The sequence below is a fragment of the Barbatula barbatula genome (assembly GCF_947034865.1).
Source record: "Barbatula barbatula genome assembly, chromosome: 25".
NCBI classification, from domain to species: domain Eukaryota; kingdom Metazoa; phylum Chordata; class Actinopteri; order Cypriniformes; family Nemacheilidae; genus Barbatula; species Barbatula barbatula.
Genome location: NC_136788.1, coordinates 15,256,231 through 15,278,307, shown reverse-complemented (window position 1 = coordinate 15,278,307; position 22,077 = coordinate 15,256,231). Strand labels below are relative to the sequence as shown.

The following is a 22,077-nucleotide window of genomic DNA, read 5'->3' as shown; positions in this document are numbered from 1 at the left end:
GCGGTTCATGTATTGCTGCTTGGCTTGGACTTGACCCTACAACCATTTATTGTGCATAAAACTGTGTGTCTCACCTGCAATCTGCCATTGTAGAGCTCCAGCGAGAGGTAATCTCTGTGTCCCGCAGCCAGCAGGAGCAAACCGCTACGTCTGCTGGTTTTAAACTGGAGCGACAATTGAAAACTCGGCAGGTCTTGAACAGCATCTATCCGGCAGTAGCTGTCCCCAAAATAAGAAGCTGCAAACATACAGGAAGAAAGATTTATTTTTTATTAGAAATATTTCAATGATGACGTGCGCCATAAACGTGTGAATCTGGAAGTGGGAAGACGCACAGCAGATGGTGGTTTGGATTTAAAGCGTTCCCAGCTGTCTTGTCAGCTGTTGTGTAAAAACGACACAGGAAAATGTTCTGGAGACTAACGCCGTTGGCCCCATGAGAATGTTTATATAACTGCTTTGTTGCAGGATTCCCAGAACTTGGCGTAGTAACGTTCGACTCTATGCTAATGTAGCCACCTGTCTTTGTGATTTTTCTCTTTTTATACTCCTTTTCACATTTTTACACATCACTCATGGGCTGTATGTCAAGGATGTCCCCGTCTCATGGAGGAAACTTTCATGGGCCAAAGTATCAGCGTCTATGGGAACATTATACAGTCGGACTCACTGGGAAACCCCTGCATGGAATTCTGGGAAAGATCCAGAAATGGAACGTTCTCACAGGAACAGTGGTCAAACAGTGGTGGAGGGTCAGGGGTCAGATGAGGTCAGCGTGTGCCTGTTTACATCCCATATTTTATGACTCATGTAATTCGTTTAGCATATTTATAACACCGAACCAAAATCTCAATAAACAATGTCTAAAATGTTTGACAAAAATGCTCTCCTACTTGCAAGTCACTTTGGATAAAAGCGTCCGCCTTTTACAGTGTCCCCCCCACAAATTAATCATTTACCCACTTTCTTGTCATTGCAAACCTGACTTTCTTCTGCAATACACCAAACATATTTTGAAGAATTTTGGTAACCAAACAACATTGGATACCATTGACTTCTTCCATTATAGGGACACACAATAATTTCTTAAAATATCTTATTTTGTGTTACCTTGCTTAAAGAGTCATCTACAGGTTTTCAACCATATGAGCGTATAAATTATGACAGAATTTTTCAGTCACTCACTCACTTACAATAAAGGCTTAATTCACAGACCAAGATAAAATTCTGCCATTATAATATTGAATTACAATTCTTCAAAATCATGCTTTTGTGTTCCACAAGAAAACAACATTGTGTGCAACCAAATAAATAATGGACTAATGGCATTTTCATTCTTGTGTGAACCATTCATATAACCTGATAAATATTCACAGCAGTATAGCAGCTGAAATCATTTAGCAAAATTGAAATTGTTTAGCTAATCGCTAAGAGCTTATTCTTGAAAGTCAGTCAATGGCAACAAGCCCAGTTGTGTCTCTGTCTGAGCTCCTCTGTGCTCTCTCTGATTTATACACAAAACAAATAAAACGACTTTGGAGAGCTGCATACAAACATAAATGACATGAAAGTGAATTGAATGCAGAGGAAAACCTCAGAAGACCACTGGGAATTAAGAATATTCATGCACCAAAAACAAAACATTACCAACTTCAAAGTAATTGAAACTCTCATTTACACTCCTAGCGTGTAATACATCAGAGATGTTCACAGTTCAGCGAAAGGTTCTCACAGATACCTTCAAATAAACACGCTCGATACAGTCCAAAAAACAAACACATAAATCTTCCAGAAAGAGCGAAACACAACAGGAGGGAGAGCCAAATGCTGAGGCTCATGTAATCTATCGTATAATAATCCATAAAGCTGAAAAGGTTATAACATTTAGATCTGAGTTTAAAAAAGACCGTCCGCACACATCTGAGTAACACAGATAGCATATAAAGCAGAAAAAGAACTGTGAATTTTACTGAAGGCAAATGTATCTGAAGATTTCTACTGTGTTTTATATTAGTTTATATAAGCGTTCAAAGAACTTCAAAACACCATACAGATACAGAGGCCAGACAGAGAAGGGAATATTTCCCTAAGCTTTACAATCATCAGATCTGTTTTTGTTGGAATGTTCACGTCTTGCACGGTTGGTAAAATGGCTCAACTGGAGCCCAAGGACTCAGAGGTTCAATCCCAGAGAACCGCCGCCTGACAGCACTGAGCATGCTCGGACCAGAAAAGACACAGGGGCCAACGTGAGCCGGGCTGCGTAAACAAATCTGGAACTCATTAAAACTCTTCGAGGGGATTCTAAATGAGACACATGTGTTCAGGACCCCCGACTCCTTCCAGCGTCCAACATGCACTATACATTTAACAAGGACTCGACGCGGCTATCATCTTCATAGGCCAGTCACGTTTCACAGCATGATTAAAATGCAGCCGGCTTTTCCTTTGTTTGTGAATGAGCATCATTATTCTGTTGGTTTTGTCCATTACGAAACTCCATCCTTTTAAAAAATTAAATTCAATATTCAAAATATATATTCAATTTCCATGGAAACAAACAGCGACTTTTAAAAACGATTTTGTAAAGAAGTTGGAATAACGTTTTAAGATGACGTCAACAAACACATAAACAAACAAACTCAGAGCTCATGGTACGTAGCGTTAAATCTGTCTCGGTATTTAATAAAGAAAAATGTTCATCAAATCTAACGTTAGTCAGCAAATGAATGAGATTTTTTACTTTTGGAAAGCGACTGTTAGCACTTGCTAGAGTGCGACTGAGTACCAACGTTAGTTGTATACGACATTTGGTACTAAGCGTGAATGTAATGACATTACATAAAGCATATGGGCAAATGACCAGGCCTCAGAAATAAACAAACAAATAACGGCTCAAAAACACGACACAGTGTTTTAGAAACGACATGAATATGAATTAACCTGCGAATCTAATTAGTGCACTGCAAATAACCACGACGAGATAGGAACCTCAACTGTGAAAACTTATATTTCGTCCTCCATAGGAAACATAAGTATGAAAGGATGTATAAAGTGCTTTTTATGATGAAAGCAAATAACTGAGACTGACAGGTGCAAGACGTAATGAAATTAATTCATGCATCTGTTTGGGGAAACAGACAAAAATAACATGTTGCCATTTAATTACAAATACTTTTGAGACATAATGATATGTTCCTTAGGGGGGGGCTAAATGTCATTCATAGATTCGAATCTTTCATAGATTCGAATCGTTTATTGATTCGAATCGTTTATTGATTCGAAACTTTTATGGATTGGAATCGTTTATTGATTGGAATCGTTTATTGATTGGAATCGTTTATTGATTTGAATCGTTTATTTGTTCGAAACTTTTATGGATTGGAATCGTTTATTGATTGGAATCATTTATTGATTCAAAACTTTTATGGATTGGAATCGTTTATTGATTCGAATCGTATATTGATTCGAATCGTTTATTGATTCGAAACTTTTATGGATTGGAATCGTTTATTGATTCGAATCGTATATTGATTAGAATCGTTTATTGATTTGAATCGTTTATTGATTGGAATCATTTATTGATTCGAATCGTTTATCTCTAGGCATTTTATCTAGTTGTAAAAAACAAGATTTTAAAAGAGTATTTTCTAAAGGATCTGTCCAGTTGAATCTACAGTACATCAAACATTGTACAGAAATATAAATATTGAGTTGACAATACAAAGCACTGCAATTTAATTTGGGGAAAAAGCTGGTGTCCCTTGGCATGTGATAAACCGGGTACTATGCAAGCTGGGATGGAGTCCAGTTCTTTGATGTGGTTTTCTTACACACATTCATTTCATCTCATGATGGTGCTATTGCATTGCTCTCACCCTGGGAAACGGTGTGTTTATGGACTTCTGCCAGGGCAGATGGCGCTATCTGATCCGGTCTGTATTTTTAGTGTTTAAGAGGAACTGAGTGGTTCTCTGTCTCCTCATCCTGTGAATGAATCGGACTCACCCCAGTTCCCCAAAACCCTCTCGTTCCTCATCAGACATCCGGAACATTCACACGGAAGAAGAGGCCTGGCTGTTTCCTCTGGTTGGTTATAGTTGCATGTAATATATGCGTAATGCCAGTTAAGAGTACTGTTGGGAATATTTTCTAGGGTCCGTTTTAAAACTGAACTAGACAACATCTAGAAATAGATATTAGCCTATAATGAAAATGATGTTGTAAATATTTGTTTGAAAAACGGATATATTTTCTAGTTTGTTCTTCAATATTCTTATATACAGTTGTGTTCTGTCTGATTAATTGATTTATGAAGAAATAATTTATCTACTTTAGTCATTTCAAATCATTTTATCAACACAACCTGCATATCTGCATAAGGTTGTTTTTTTTACAAATCAGAGCCGTACTTCATCAATTTACTGGAAGGATTATCAGTCAATACTGTACCTTCAATTTTAGTATGCTGACTTAAAAAAATAGACAAAATGTTTCAAAATATGCCACATTTAGCATTTTGGACCTTCGATATATTCCTCAAAATTTCAATTTATGAAATAAATAGTCTGGAAGAATGTTTAAACTGCAGCTATATTCTGTCTAGACTGAGTCTGAAGGTGACCTTAACCATGCTTAGTCCTGTTTGGCTCCCGGATGATTTGTCGTTCTCGGTTGCAGTCATGAGGAATAAGCGGATCTCTCGGCAGATGAGCTCTGTGCCTGTAAAACAGTCCTGGATGTGATCCAGCCTCTGTGTGTGTGAGCTGCACCTCACACCTGCTATGATAATCCATGATGGACTTTCACCTGAGAACACCCTCCACAATTAATCTTTAAAGAATTTCTAGAATGTAACATAAATATTCTGGTCTTTATATATGTATTTATCACAGCATTACTGAACCACTGCAGCAATACCCTTTCTTTGTATTTTGCCTGCGTGGCTCAAACAAGCACAAATTATTAATCCTAAATTTAAATGTTTAACGTCCACATATCTGAAATATATGGCAAATAGCTTGGAGCCTGTTGTCTCCATGGTAACAGCGACTGATCACTACGTTTGCTAAAACAAACCACTGTGTCGCCATTAGATTAAATATAGTAAATAGTGGTTGTGCTGCTGATGTGTTCCTTTGGTTATGTAGTGGCTGTGCGAGGGATGGTTGTAATTACATCAATCTTAGAGCGGTGTCTCTTGTAGTCTCTTTACATAGACTACAAGCTATTTCTGGGCTTCCCTGTTGCCATGGTAGATCAAAAACAGCACTGTGTTGGTCAAAGTCTTAGAAGATATTTCAAGGAAATATAATTTTTGAGAAAATAAGGACAGTGACTCATCAACAGTAAACAAGTATTTTTTTTCAGTATCCTGGCCCCTTGTTTGTTTTTAACATTTAAAGGGGCCACGTTACATTTTGCATTTTGTGTTATATGTTGCAAATGGCCACTTATGTTGTTTTAAACCGGTTTGGAGGAAAAATAAAAACACGGTAATTGAGCAAGTTCTTACAAATAGTCTACTTACCATGGGCCTATGTGAATTTACAATGCTAAGCTTGTAATGATGATTCATAATTTGAAGATTTTGCAGTACGATTTGATGCCGTTTGACTTAAATCTACATAAACTAACTTGAAAGTTTGTTTTGATGGTAATTTAGAGGCAAAAGGTTTAAGATTTTGTTGCATTAATGTGAATAAAATGTTATTTCAATGCATAATAAAATAATTTTTATTTTGTTCAGTTTGTCCAACAAAACCAAGGAATGTAAGTCACATGAGCTACTTTCATAATACTTTTATGTTGTTTTTTGTTATTTTGTAGTTTGACTGCTCCATTGTCCATCCGCTTCCATTATATTTGGAGGCCAACAACTCTATTGTGTTCCACTAAAGGAAGAAAATCGCAGGGTTTGAGGCAACGTGAGTACATTTGATCAGAAATTTATTTTTAAGGTGAACACAGACTTTGCAGGAGAAAACTAAACGTCTAATTCACACAGTCCCTTTTTTAACCGTGTACCATGCTGGAGAATACTGAATAGATGTTTCTATATAAATGTTGGCTGTCATATGCTGACATATGTTACATCATGAGGTATTTTTCGCTGTCTGAACTTTGTAGGAAAGATACTCTCAGAATGTTGAGTTTAAAGGAGCCATGTCATGAAAAACTGAATTCTTGTTCTTTTGGAATAAGAGTTTAATGTACAGACTCTATAGACTCTATAAAAATAGTTTATCCTGTATTATAGCGTATTGAGATATCACAGCAAGCGTTTGTAAGTGTTAGCAAACACATCGACTCTTTTTGCATGGATGGTACTTTTTGACCCTGAAAAGTCACTTATGGCCTCTGACCTGCCATAGCATGGATAAACAGTCACACGTTTCGTGTCGTTTTTGTCACCAGTGGAAATTTTTATCACTGTAACTTGTTTTTTTGGATATCTCGTGATTTTGTCACATAGCATTTTCAAGTTGTGTTTGTCTGCCACAGATGCATTGCAGAAGATGCAAAGCATGTGTGACCAGAAGAATAAAGCATTTTTTGTCAAATCTTTGTTTCAAATCTTTAGATAGACTACATTCAATCTCTGGTGTAAAATATATGTTTTTGTAGCTTTGTTTTGAAAAATGGTCTGACTGGACGGGGAAAAGATGTTTGAGTTTTGAACGAAAGGATGTCTGCGTAGTACATCAAACTCTTATTCCAAAAGAACAAGAAATCCTGTTTTCCATTATATGGCCCCTTTAAACTCAGCATTCTGGGATTATCTTTCCTACAGAGGAATATGAAACAGGTTTAGGAATGCAGTCAGGATGACAGCTGGGTTTATTCCAAGCGTCGAGCTGCGTTTTTTAGGAGCGAAGGTAGAGAAAAGCTGCTCCTGTGTTTTATAGAACCCAGAGCACGTTTAACTGAACTCAGATTCGGTGTTGACCCAGAGAGATTCAGCTCTATTCCCCGCACGCATCACTTTCTGATTCACCTCCCTCCCTGTCTGTCTGTCTGTCTCTCACTCTCACTCTCTTCTTCTCTCTGTCTCAAATGCACACTGTTCACAGGGAATTGTTTCCACAGCCTCCAACTGACACTGATATTAATTAAACCATCCCAACTTTAAAATACAAACAGCGTGTGCTAGTGAGTCAGAAATAATGAATGTGCTTGTAAAGAAGCATAATTGTTCCTAAAATACTCTGAAGACGAACAGAAGATTGTATGAGCACAGTTGTTTTCCAGCCTTTTGTTTTAGGTTAGATTTGGTTCGGAAGAATAATTTGAATAAGAAAAATAAATGCACGTACAGAAGGCTTGTGTAGTTTTGTCTATTTAACTACATTTATTTTGTAAGATAACCGCACCAAACTCTCCCAACTCTTTTCTTTGCGATTGAGTAAAACTACCCCAAGAATGTCTTGATGTACCCACGTCATAAACGACCGTTTTTGCTCTCCACAGGAGCAGAGGCCCGTGTTTGCCTTGCAATAGCTCACGTCCAGAGAATCAGGAGAAGTGTTTTGACTAGAGCAAAGTGTGTGCGCGGCTTTACGCCCTTCCTTACAGAACGCTGAGAAGCTGACGTTACGTTTGCCACTGCAGTGCGAGAAACCAAAATTGTTCGTAAACGCCCTGTGGCATGATGTCACTTACCTGTGAGCTAAAGGGAGTCATTGTGTACTTATTTATTTGGATTCATTCTGAGCTTACTAGAATGGCTGTATTATAGCGTACTGAGATATAACGGCAAGCGTTTGTATGTGTTAGCACACACATGCACTCTTTTTGTCTGGATTCTCCTTTTTGACCCTGAAAAGTCACCTATGGCCTCTGACCTGCCATAGTATAGATAAACAGTCCCACAGGAACCTGAATCTACAGCACAGGATATTATAAAGATTGGATGGACCCTTTTGACTTGGGTTAGTAAGGACCTGGCAAGCAACCTGGAAAAGCCGTAGCAACCAGCTAGAACACCATAGCATCATCAAGTTGTGTGGAGGCAAGCACTTACTTTTTCACAAAGCTTTATATCAAACATATTCAAAATTGAGATTAATTTTGTTGCCATGCAACCATAGTTATATCAACAGGAAAGACACGTTGAAGGTAATTGCATCATAGAAGTGTTAAATAAAATGATGTGTGCTATTGATTTGATTGAGACCAAAAACATTCATTAAGAAAGTAAATGGGATCCATTTTGATACATTCCGTAATGTATCAAAACACGGATGTATTACATAATGATAGTGCAAATATTGACTCAAGTCGTCGGGGTGCAGATGGCGAACAACGCAGGCACTGTTAGCGTAACGTCAACTTCTGATTCCCGACAGCTTCTCGTTGTGTTTGTGTGAGCACTTCATTGAGCCGTTGATGTGGGGCCGTTTGAACTCTGACAGCTGAACCTTTGTTCTCACACGTGTATGTGAATTCCTCCGGGCTATACGCAGAATAGATGTTACTGTGTTTGATCGGAAGGGCAGATGTGACACTCAGAATCTTTCATTCAGAATCATTGTATGTACTTATAATGTTGGCTGATATCATTCTCACACTTGAAAGGTCATCCCATTTCCTCAGGAACGTATATCTTTACTACGGCTGTCAAACCGATTAATCGCGATTAATCACATCCAGAATAAAAGTTTGTGTTTACATAACATACGTGTTAAACAACAGGTCTTTTACTTTATAATCACGGAAGTGTTTTGAATCTCTAACGCATCTGAATTTAAGTCGGTTTTAAGGAGAGATGAGATGGTTCTGGTGGTTTTTGGGCGTGCTGAGTATCACACACGCAGGGTAACGGTTTAAACATATGTCTCAGCTTGAGGCCTCTGGTAAGGAGGTGTGTGTATGTCCGGGGAGAAAAGTGAATGTGTGTGTTTGTTTAAATCAAGAATATGACCTTCTTTCAGGGTGCCCTTTTAACACACCCAGTTCTCTCTTTAACCAAAAATACATCCATCATACAAGTCATGCAGCATCAATAGGCCGAGATCTGTGTGTGTGATCTGCGAATGATCTGTAAGACAGATGCACATACAGTCTTCATATGGCATAAAACAGACGCACATCTAAAACAGCTCATAAAAATCAGAGCGGACAAAAGCGTGTTTTTATGAACATGTGCGTTGTGAGCACGGACTAGATTTTCTGCCCGTCTCACGATCACCTCAGTGGCGTTTCCTCAAACGGATCTAAGTTTGACTGCCCGAGGACGAATGCCTTCCGGGAGATTACGAGCGCGCGGTGAAAGAAATGGAATAGCGAAGAGACGAAACAATACAGCCTCAAGTTCTCACGGGATGCGCCAGCTTACGAGTTTGGAATTATGAAACGTGTCTTTCAAGTTATTGTGGTTGGAGTAGCACAGATGTGTTCATTTCATATTTCTTTCTTCCTGGCAAAGTAGGAGTTTAAGTTGATTTATTCGATCACCTGTTTTAATACAGATGTTCCCCTAAAAGGCAGCAGCCTTGTAGTGTGTGTTTTGAAATCAAGCATTAGTCTTGTAAAGGGATGCTGTCCTGCTGTCACTGGTGTAGATTAGTGTAAATGATGTTTCCTTCTCAAAGGAGAGACGGTAAATCAGTTGAATTCTTACGAGATGCTGTGAGCCCCTCTGGTCCTGTTATTTTACTCTAGTCTGCAGTCTGGCCCAAACACACGGGTGACCCCTACCGTTTACTGACCCACTGAGGTCACACGACCTGTTAGAACTGTAGCCAGCGCTGCTGACTCGCGCATATGTTTCATATTATGAGGATAAATTACGATGAACAACCCTGAAGCAGGAACTACGAAGAAACCTTGTGGTACTTTCTTTCTCTCTTTCTCCCCCCTCTCTCTTTCTGTTGCAAAGCCAAGTAAAATGGCTACTTAGGCGATATTATGAGGCGTCATGGGCTTATTCCAGATGGTAGGGCGGTTCCAAACAGTAGCTAGCACAATCGTGCTCAATTTTGCCAGCATTCCATGCAGTCTTCAAAGACAAAGCAATCCCAGCATGCATTGCATTACAACAAGCTGAGTGAAAATCAAGGAATGATTTCTATGACTAATTAGGAATAAAATATGTCATTGAAGTGTTTCTTAACAAACGTCCAAAATTATTTTAAAGGTGCTGTGTGTAATATTTAGGAGGATCTACTAACAGAAATGCAATATAATATACATAACTATGTCTTATGAGGTGTATAAAAACCTTACAAAATAAAGCGTTATGTTTTTATTACCTTAGAATGAGCTATTTCAATCTACATACACCGAGGGTCCCCTTACATGGCATTCACAATGTTGATTCTACAGTAAACGACAAACTCCTCAACCGAGCACGTTTCATAAATTATGTATCTTCTTCGGCAAAGAAGCCAAAACGCAACAACATCTTTGTCCTGTGAGAGCCACCGTAGTGCTTTTAAAGGCAGGAGAGAGGGGGTGGAGTTAACCGTTGTTTGTAATTTGCAATGAAAGCACGTTGCTCCTTTAAATAAAACCAATAATTTGAATGAGCTAAAAAAGGTTATTTCTTGGTGTTTGTTTCTCGTGTTCTTTAGGCTAGTCAACTCACCAAACTGCAGCGTTTCAGACATAAGCACAGCCGTCTACACTAGAGTTGATTAATGACACGTCACAACGGTTTAAAGGTTTTTACACTCAAAGTGTCAAAGCATGTCATATTTAATGATTACTGAGATTGACCAATCAGCTGTTAGCTCAAGGCTATATTTTAGTGTTAAACTGACAAAAATACATTGAAGTCGCTTTGATCACATTTTATTGAATTATTTGAAAGTCAGTTCTTTTCGTCTGTATGAACATAATATAAAAGTTTATATCATTTCGATGTACCAACCAGATGCAGTATAACAATGAACATATTCACATATAGATTTGTTAGTAAAATCATAGAGTTTTGTTTGTTTTGCGTTTGTGGGGGCATAGCTCACGCTATTGGGCTTTATTGGATCAGTTTGCTAACCCTGTTGGTGTTTTCTGTATGTGTGTGAAATGACAGCTACGCTTCTAAATCAAACGGCCAGTTTTAGAGCGTCCAAATAGCATTTGTTGGGAAAGTGTGATACAGCTCCTGAGCTTTCGATATAACTAGTCTCTTTGTTTAACAGACTGTTTTTTTTCATTATTTTGGCTGTTTACTGTTGTTCCTTGCTTGCTTGTGACCAAAGAAACAGCACCAGGACTGTCCTTCATCTTCATTTTTAACATACCATTGTGTTTAGCTGGACGTTCCTGGACTCATTTGAAAGCATTTCTTAGTAAACAACACAAGGAGCTATTATGCGACACTCCATTGAACACTATTAAAATGTGTGCCTTGTCGGACAGAAACATTTTTTGTGTTTGATAGGTGTTTTCTAATTTAACAGACACCTAGCGAGGGCTGTGGAGTAAAGTGTGGACGATGGCAGATAAAACACCAGCGTTTAGTCAAACTGATAGTGTCTTTAATGAGAAGGGTTGTAATGAAATAAATGTCCTCTTTGTTCGTACGTCAGTCTATTGTCTGTTATATATGGTATCGTCGAATCTCTCACCTAATGGATTTTTTCGAGTGTAATGATTTGCGCTAACGTAAAGCACATTGTGTCCCATGATTCCTTCAAGATGTTATAAAACAGTTAATCACGGGTGAGAAACGCTGGGCTTTTAACTGCCTCATAAATTTCATTTCGTATAACGTACGTTTAATTGATGTCTTTTTATGTTGTCAACTCTTTCTCGGTTAAACTGTAAACAATTTCATATTACTGTGCTTTGTTCACTGATTTAAACCCTGTGTTAGAATTAGCCACGCGTTGGCGCTAATGAACAGAATCAAACATGATTAAAAAACTCATTTTTTTGTAGCTATGCTAAATACTGAATAGGTGTTGATGAGGACATATGACATCTATTTTTGTGACTGCATCTGAGTTGGCTTTGTACCTTTATATTCTAAAACATGGCCAGATATTCTTGTAGATATCCACTATATCTGCTACAGAAATCATTCCCCTACAAAGTAAGTCTTTGACTGCAGAATGTCACGATTGACCAATCAGATTCAAGTATTCTAGAGAGGCGTGTTAAACAGTAGAGCGGTGTTTAGATAAGCTATGTGGTCAGATGAAAATCGTATCTAGTTTCACTTAGTTTGAATTGGACGAATCCTCCCTGAGAGCCGTAACGAATGGCTGTTCATGGGTGACATTTCCTCTTTCCATTCCAGAACTATCAATCACATTTAATGACAGACAGAGATGAGAAGTGTGTGTGCGTGCGTGCGTGTGTGTGACCACAGGACGAGGGTGTCTTACTCCACCCGTCTCTTGAGCTACTGTAATAACTGCCCCATCAGTACAGATCCCACACACAAGTTATTCTTCGTACTAAACATTCGGAAAATGTTTTTAATTCAAAAATGGCTTAATATTTCATAGTAGGGTTTGTATTAGAGTAAGTGTATGGACCCTTCACATCTCTGTATTTTAAACTCATAACTAAACAATCGTAAACCTTTATAGAGGTTTATGGGAGATTATAGCAATAATTTTCGCTTTCCCATTTGCTCCAACAGCAAGAAACAATAATAAAAACTTTATAACATGTACAAGGTGCGTCATCGCAGTCACATGTAAAATGGGTCCACTGTAATTGTAATTTTTATATAAAAGCAATATAACTGTAATGTATCCTCATTTATGTAACTTAATGAGTGTTTGTGTGCATGTGAGTCATGGTTTCACCCCGTGTTTTGTGCTTGAAGCGACCTAGAGCTCTTAGAGAAAGCTAGTTATCTCGGACAAACTAAGCCATTTCCCATCACCCCTCACTCCGCATGCCTGTGCATCACACAGTGGGACCGTAACACCTTGTCAATCCTGCTCATTTCTTTTGATTAACTCGGCTGAATCATCATGGTTTCGCTAGCGGACATCCAGTCGTAGACTGGAAGGACTGAAATGGTAGACGTACACCACTGCCCGAGCCCACAGTTCTGCTTTGGCAGTCCTTGAAGTGGTTTTGCGCTCATATGAGGGAGAGTTGCTTTTTTTACCCTTTACGAGCTGCTGGGCGAATCCATGTCAGACAGGAGGGGCCGGGTGGAAAATAAAACTGTGCAAATAAAGTAAATAGTCTGGACAAAAGTCATTTTTTAACTTTAAAAAGGGTCTTTGTGCTGATAGACCAGGGGACCACGGTGTTCCTCTGCATCATGGAAAAGCAAAGCAAGGAAACAGAGCTTGCGAATATAAAGGACCAAAAAAGGAGTGTTTCACAAGCTTAAGGGGATGTGTTTGAATGACGGCGCCTTCCAGAAGCTCGGTGCCAAATGGTTTGGCCGTTGGTTGAGGGCGTTTTCTCGTTTGCCTCGTTGTGCCAGTGACAACAGCAGAAACGAACAATAGTCGTCAGAGCGCAGGTTTCGTAAAAATGGCTTTCTTTGACTCCAGGCTGACGCGTCACATATTAATACATCTCATAAACATGTTCTGAGATCAACTTTTACGTAGGGTTGACTTAAAAGTGCAGACAACATTAATTTTGTAGCTTATTGTGTAACAACTTTTTAACACTTACTATAATGTATTTCTGACTGAAGCTGGACTTCAATAAATGAAAAATGTAAGTCTCTTCCAATTATAATTAGACCAAATTCATTTTTACAAGTATATAGAGTATATATGTATTTTAATGTTTAGAAATATGAATTGAACTAAACTATTTTGTGCTGTCTGGTCATTTACAGTATAGACAAATGACCCAATCAGCATTCCAACATAGTTAAACTTCACATCGAGTAAAGTTCAGCATTGTCTTTGAATATGATTCAAACTTTAGAAAGCAATTTGTTTCGCCAAACGTACTGCCAAGTATTACGCCAAGTCAAACTGGCACTGTTCTGAGGTCTGTCTTTGTCTTGTGAAATGTCCTTAAGTTGAATTCCTCCTACGTTACGGCTGATAAAACACGTGGAAAATGTTTTACGATATTCACACTTCCGTACCACAGCGGCTTACAAGAAAGTGAGCATTGTGCTGAGCGAAAACCAGACCAGGTAGCTGAGAACAAAACTCGGATTCACGCCTTTCCAACATTCCTACGCAACAACTGTTGAATTGTTTATTCTGCATGGGTAGGTTTATGACCTGCTGATTGGCTTGGATGGAAATATGGAATGATAATGAGATCTTTGTATCATTTTTGAGGGATGCTGGTTGGTTTTTTCTTGTGCAGATGCAGACTGTTTTGAAAGATGTGCTTTTAATTCCTCTGGCAGATTCATCTTCTGATTCTCTGACCTTCCCCTAGAAGCATCCAGACCCGACATTCAGCATTCTTCTGACTGGAATTTATCGATTTCAACTCATGCCTGTTTACTGTGTTATGCAAACAAGAGCAACTGTTTGATTCCACTCCGGTGGTCTGTCTCGCCTCAAGAGATTTCAGGACTGGCCTGATCCTAGTGGAGAAAGGCTCAGAAATGTAGTTTAAATTCTAGTTCAAATGAATGATACCAGAAAACGTTCTGCTTTTCACCAACGTTTTGACGTTCTTTTTTAAAAATGAATGACGTCCCCTTTGGGAATTTTTCAAGTGTAGGCATTTCTTTATTTACGTTGAGGACGGAGGTCATAATGTAGTGGAATTCAGAAACTGAGCATCTCGCGTTTAATGTTCTGGGTGTCATTTTTTGTGCATGGTTATTGAAATGATCTATATAGATTCTTAGCATGCAAAAGCAGAGAACACCCAGTTTGTGTTTGCGAGAGTGCCGGAGGTTAATAAATTCATATAGTTAGAGGCTGGGACCCCAAACAGGAGGTTCATTTGTGTCCACAGCGTTGCTAATGGCTAATTGCCAGGCTAATGTTTCCCCCGGAGGCTAGTGAAGTATTAGAGGAAGCTATTACCCCCTCACCCAAACCCACTCGAGACTCTACACAATACACACACAGACATGCTCTGAACACAGTACACACTGTATATACAGTATACGTCACATATACAATGGCCCACATTTGGTTTTTGATGACTGAAACGTTTGCGTTTTAACGGATTTCTCATTAAGCCACATTAAGATCCCCATATCTCTAGGACTTAACCATTAAGGGCCTTACAAATGCTGTTCCCAAAAGAAAAGCTTTTTTCTTAAAATAAGAATCTAAGGACATTAAGGTATTTCGAACCGTTTTTGAGTTACAGGCATGCAAATTTGGTGAAAATAATGCTTATTTCTGAATGGTCACTATCGGCACAAAATGCATCAAGGATTGCTAAAATTAACATATTTTATACATAGAAATATCAATCTCTGTGCAAAAATAAAGTTGTGATGCTGGCATATTTCTGATGTCATTTTCAGCCTTTTAAGATGGCTTCAGATTTCAGGTGAAAATTTTCATTTTTGCCCTCCTGTCCAAATGAGTGGATTACTACAGTATTCATCGATGGCATTCAATATTTTGGCTTTTATGATGTTGGTCTTGTTTCAAGCAAAAAACTTTTTTTTATATTAAGTCAGGGACCTCTGGTTGAGTTGAGCTGACACGGAATGACCCAGTGGTGTTTTAACTATTGCATTATAGAGTGTTGTGTGATAAAGTGGTCATATTCTGTGTTGGCGTATAAAGTTGAAGTTGTTTTTGTGTGTTTAAGAGCTCTGTAACTGACAGGCTGAAAATTTCACCCACGGCTCCCGGACCGTTTATTCTCTCGTTTATTTTAAGGTCCCTGAATCGAGCGATGACGGGATAACCCTATCCCTGTGAGTCATAGTACCAGTCTGTTACCCCACCCTGTCCGCTAACAGCAGCCTCAGAGGCAGCACATGGCCCGTCTGAGAGCGGTTATATTTATACATTTTGCTGCAGAAAGGCCCGTGCCAGAGATCCGCCGTGTCTCCAGAGAGCGCCTTTCTAAAGAGACGCTTGCAAATTACCCAGAACGCCTCTGGCTGGCTGGAGGTTTAATGCAGGACAGAAGTCAGAGCTGACACGCAGGCATGCCAACGGCTACGTGAGGATCCCAGCGGAAAGTTTTACAATTGCCTACCGTTCTCGGGCAGAGCAGAGAGTATTGCGGCAACTGAAGACTGGAAGGTCACCCGCAGTTAAAATGACAGCAGATGCTGAGAAAATAAGGGTTCTTTATGCAGGAAATAAATTTCATATGATAATTTTAAAATCCATATAAATAGAAATACTATGGCTGTACCATGATAACGCATCAGATGGAAGTACAATGTTTTTTTTTATTGCTTTAAAATGTTCAAAGAATAGTATGTCAGAAAACTTGGTTTTGCCAATGTATGAAATTTTGTCGTATTTTATTAGTAAAGGGTTTGTCAGATCATCTTGCTACATCTAGGTACCATTCATCAACAAAAAATGTTGAGGCTTTCTTGGGTTCTTTGAAGCTAGAACTCTGTGAGCCTTTTTCAAAGAAGCACAGAACTTAAGAAGGGTCTCTTATGGCATTATTTGAACTTGAAAAGTTTCTCATATGGCTTTAGGCTGTAAAACGCTTTTCAAGAACCTCTGTGTTTAGCACGAGCAAGGATTTCTATTCCTAAAAGTAAAGAATTCACTTCTTTTACCATATGCACTAAAAGCTTTGCTGTTTTAATCTCCAATATACTGTATGTGACCCGGTCTGTGAAATCCAATATATTAAGAGTATCCAAGTTTGATTTCAACCATTAATATTGACTTTTTAAGGCTTTGACAAATATCGAAATCATAGTGGAATCAAAGATGTCATTTCCGCAGAATGTTCTTTACATCATTTTCAATGCTTTTATGTATAAAACTGTAAATCCCAATAAGCCTTAGCTGGGTTTTCACAGGTAGGGTCACATATTTTATGAGCTCTAAGTAACTTAAAGAAAGCATGTCTTCAATCTCAGTGGTTGGCACGTCTGTGCCCCTCAAAGTGATACTGTGATTTGAATGATCTTGTTGGGCCAAGATTGTGGCTGCTGGCCTGGTTCTCTGATAAGCAGACTGGAAAGAGTGCATCTCTGAGAGAACTGTGGGATCTTGTGGTGTTCCCCGTGCTGTTTCATAAAGATGAGTCACGCCAAACGTCCCCCGAGGGAAGACCAGACCAGCTTCATCTATCGCCCCCTTAAATATTCTCTCATTACTGTTGAGAATTTGTTATTAATGCCGTAAAACTCACATTTCTTAGAGGACATTTTCCAGACGTTTCTTAAAGGGATATTTCGCCTTAAAATCCGTAAATGGTTTACTGACTCTCATGGCATTTCAAACCATGACTTTCTTCTGCTCAAAAGAGAAGATTTTAAAGAACGTTTGTAACAAAACAGCACTGGACCCAATTGACTTCCATTGCATTAGGGTTGGGCGATGACAAAAAGTGAGGTGGGTCTTTTTTATTCGCGCTGTATTAAGAAGACGCGTGTCACACGTCTTACAGTTATAAAGTCAAGCGGGTCTGTGCAAACGGTGTGTCCTCTTTATACAGCGCAACTTCCACAGCTATAAAGTCAAGCAAGTCTGTACAGCGTGAGCTTATATGCCCCTTAGCCTTGTTCATATTTGTTTACAAAGTGATTTGTAGCACACAGCACCGAGAGTCACTACATTTGTTGGAAACACGATGCCGGCTCATCACCCTGATGTCTGTCAGCCATCGCCGATGTACGACGGCATCGTCTAACGGCCCACGCAGCCCTGCATTGCATAGGCACAAAACTACAAGATATTTCTCAAATTATATTTAAACAAAGTCATATCATGAACGTATTTCATAACACGTTATTTTTGGTGAACTATTCCTTAAAAGAACAATAGCCCTATAGAGGAAACGCTTTCAAATATCTTCGATTGTGTTAAACACTTGAAGTTTGTCTTTTTGATGACTCTATCTAAGAAGTCAATGACATCACAATGGATTTATTTTTAACATAATTGCTTCTCCTAGACAGCAATAAGATTAAATAGAGAGCAAATGGAGACTTTGGCTTATGCCTCCTGCTTATTAGATTCTGTTTTCTGATGAAAAAACTAAAGCGTAATATCTGAAGCAGGTTATGCAATCGCAACAGTAATATTTGTCTTAGCAAGGACGACTAAGAAAAGCCCATAAGAGTTTATTTAAGGTTAATTCTCTATTTTTGGTACACAGAAGTGGTGTGAACTCATACGGCAATGTCACATTCCTGAACCCCGTGTGTGTATTCAGGTTGGTGCACGGGCCAACAGTTGAGTGGTGATCTCAAAGGTAAATTTAACTTGATCTATGTTGACAGTGATTGGGTCCAGGAGCCACCATGGGGACGGCTGCCCAGACCATGCCGTATATACCCACAATCCCTCTGTCTCTCTGTAGTGGCACATGAGGTGGTATTGAGTGAATATGAGATGACAGAAATGTAGAGTCTGTCTTTATGCTTTCCCTACGGTACTGTGTTCTATGGGTTGGAGTAGCGTGTATAACATACTGGAAATCATTTTTAAGGAGGATGGGGAAAAGGGAACATCACTGTGCATTTCCATTGGTGGCCGTATTCTTTATGTTCACTACAGATTCGACCTGACTGCTTGGGTTGCGCTAGTTTTGAGTAGCTGTTTTTCTGACCGTCGTCATACTGTCTGGTCCAATTTCAAACTTATTCAGGCCGAGAGTAGCCCACTTAGAAACCTCAGTTGGTTAGGTTTGTTTTAATTTGATGTTTAAATTGAATCTGACAACAAATTGCAGTGCAGCTAATTCAGGCCAACAATTGTCCAATTATATAAGATAGGACAGTACTATGGACTCTAATGCGCAGAAATGCACGTCAATATGTCACCAGGAGCCACTTATGTTGGAATTACGTGCTTATAATAATATATACATCCATTTTATGAAGCACAGAGTTATTATTCAATTGATTTACAAACAATCTTCTTTATCGTTCTACTCTAGATAAAATGGCATCTACGTCTCGGATGGCTTTGGGGCAAGTAAACAAACAGCAAATTAGTTTTTGGGTGAACTATCCCTTTAAGTGACATTAATCTTGATATTGGTCAATCTGAAATTGGTTTGCATCATAAAATCACACTATATTTTTATTCATGACACCGTCCATTGACATACTGTATTAAACAATTTGATTCATTTCTATTCTTTAGTGGTCCGCAGCCATGCTCTCTTAGGTTTAAAGTTGGACAGACGGATTTACAGCTCTCGCTGCGCCACATCGAATTGTACTTCAAGTCAAGTCGTACAACCAAAACCTCAACACGTTTCATTATTCAATCGCAAACAGCACCCGCTGAGAGATCAGCAAAAGATAAATGTTTGCCTTCTGTTTTCGAGACGCCCCTAGTCGCGCTGGAAGTGGCTCCTCTCTCCGCGGCCGCCAAACTAATCTCATCAATTTACAAATGCAAATATTGTGTTTATTAATCTAATGTGCAGGGCTGTGCAAACATACATTACCCTGCCAACTATCCAGATACAAACATGTGCTCTCCTTCATCACAACACACAGTCACGCACAGTCACAAACTCCATGTATAGCCTAAAATTCCCATCAGCTCCAGGGGCCTGTTTATGTAGTTTGTTGCCGTGGTTACAGACAGCCGCCCATAGATGGTTTCAACGTCTTGTGCAGGATGCTATTGGTGTACGCTTACTAAGTCTGAGTAATATCCAATGAAGCTACTTTACTATGATTCAGTCCAGCCATGACAGCTTATTTGTTTTCTGATTAACATTGAATCATTTGTATTGCATATTTGATTCTTAAAGCATTTGCTGTGTCACTAGCATCACTCTTTGTGTTTTATTGGCTGGCAAACGGATAGTTAGAACGCAAACATCATTGGTTGAGCAGCTGATGTGATTTGTTAGGTTGTTTAAACAAACCGATCTGTGTGTTGATAGAGCCACAGTGTTTATACTCTTCAGGGGACTTAACCTGCCCATTGTTTACTTGTGGTTGTCTTCGTGTTAAGCTACAGTAGGATAGAAGAAAGTTATTCAACATGAGTTGATTGTTTTCCATTTTATGTTTCCTTAGTGCATTACTGCAAATGTGATTTCTGCTTTTTCTTTTAATACTCATTGATGAATCACATTATTTCCATGGTAATAAACATTATGTCTGAAATGCACAACTTGCACACATAAACGCATAACTTTCCTTTAAGATTCAACTGGTTATGTGTGATACATAGCCAAAAAAGTACTGTTTATTACTGTGTTTATGTGTTTTCTTTACACATCTTGCATGCGTTTACTTAGTGTCTGTCGTCGCTGGCTTCGAAATGACCATGCGAAAGACAAGCAGGGTGTGGGAGTTTTGACTTAGAAGGAAACGGAAAAGTTTTGTGGACGATATTTCATGTGCTAATACCACTAGAGCCGAAGCAAGCAAATGCCTTTTTAAGGGAGAGTTCAATGGTTTTCTTTCTTCTGCACAACGCAAAAGAAGATATTTCAAAGAATGTTGGTAGCCACACAACATTGGTCACCACTGACTTCCATTGTACGGATGAAAAACCAATGAGACATTTCTCGAAATATCTTAAAACAGGTTTTGAATGACATAAGGGTGAATAAATGATGACACATTTTTTGGGTGAACTATGACATTTTTCCAAGGGTCTTTAGACAGTCTACTAGGGATTTCTAGTTGTAAATGAGTAAATGAGTCAATTCCTAAAATAGCTCTTTAAACATCTGTGCCTGCCACGCCCGGCCACACCCCTCAACGCCCCAATCAGTTAGACTCCTAGATCCCAGGTGTGTGGGCGTTACTTTTGTATTGTGTCATTGCATCCACACATGGCCCTCGTATGTTGCCTAATGATGCAGGAAATCGATGTAAAAAGATTAAGGGTGTGTGATGTCAGCATCTCTCATACATTCTATATGTATACTCTGCTCAAACGGTGCGTTGATGTAGTAACCAAACGGGTGGGCTTGGCGCGGGACGGGTCCGCAGCAGCTGGCACCGGTGAAACCCTTTGATCCTAAGCTCCGAACAACGACCACTTCAGTAGCACTCTAACTCGCATGCTCATTAAACTTTAAATCTCACAGGCGACTCTAAATATTCAAGAGAGGAGCGGAAAACCAGTAACATCTGTGTGAAAAGCAGCTGATCGCATCTCTGAAAGTGACTCTTTTATTTAAGGACCTCCGATCGGCCAGAGCGCATTTCCAACTCGCCCAGCGGGTGCCAAACCCCAGATTGCACACACGGACCCTCGGAACGGAAATGCAGAATGAGAGGGAGAGAGAAGAAAAGGGAGGGGTTGCCGAACTGTGAGCTTATTGTATACCGGCTGAACAGACGTGAGCTTCACTAGTATGAATGAGTTTTTATGTGAGAGACGCAGAGGAGCCTTACCTCACCACACACACACACACACACACACACACACACACACACACTTGCATGTAAGAAGCTTATCCACTCAGCTTGTCCACATTAGCAGAATTCACATTAATAAACTTCTTAAACTTTTCTATGAACTATTTACGAAACATGCACATCAAAATTTCCCACTGCATGTCTGGCGTGCTCAGATAAAGTTTAAGCTTGAGTCTTACCTCCATGGGCGGTCTGAAGCAGGTATAACAGTGATAGCAGGGGCAAGAGGGCAAACGGGAGCGGGCACAGGGCTCTCATCTTGCCACTTTAGTCCGAGTTTCTGTGTCTATGTGGCCACTTTGGGACCTGGAGCTGTGTGAAGGGTGTACTCATGAAGGGGGCGGGACGGCCATGGATGAAAATGACACCCTGAACCCCCCCAAATGCACAGAGAGAGAGATCCAGCCCCTCACACACACAGTCTCATACACACCCCTGCCCAACCCTGCAACACCCGTTTGGAAAACTACATCTCTTTTTTTCTAACGTTTTTGTGTTTCTCCACCCCTTCTGTTTTTATCCAATGCTCTGTAAAGATGATGTAGCTTTTATTTCGATCAGCAGAAATCTTTCAGACAGTTTTACTTTAGCTTATCTATAACACGATTTTAAAAGTTAAGTTTAAGATTGAAAGGTTGCCTGTCTGTCTATCTATATTGTTA

General features: G+C 39.3%; 1 protein-coding gene across 1 annotated transcript in view; it reads right to left on the bottom strand.

Moving 5' to 3' along the window:
- cspg4 (chondroitin sulfate proteoglycan 4) overlaps positions 1-21,716 on the bottom strand; it is a 40,763-nt gene extending 19,047 nt beyond the window's left edge. Inside the window, exons 1-2 of the mRNA XM_079449728.1 lie at positions 21,595-21,716; positions 75-238 (exon numbers count right to left, since the gene is read on the bottom strand). Coding sequence (XP_079305854.1) covers positions 75-238; positions 21,595-21,673 — 243 coding nt within the window. The 5' untranslated portion in view covers positions 21,674-21,716. The remainder of the gene's footprint in view (positions 1-74; positions 239-21,594) is intronic.
- Positions 21,717-22,077: the final 361 nt, after the last annotated feature.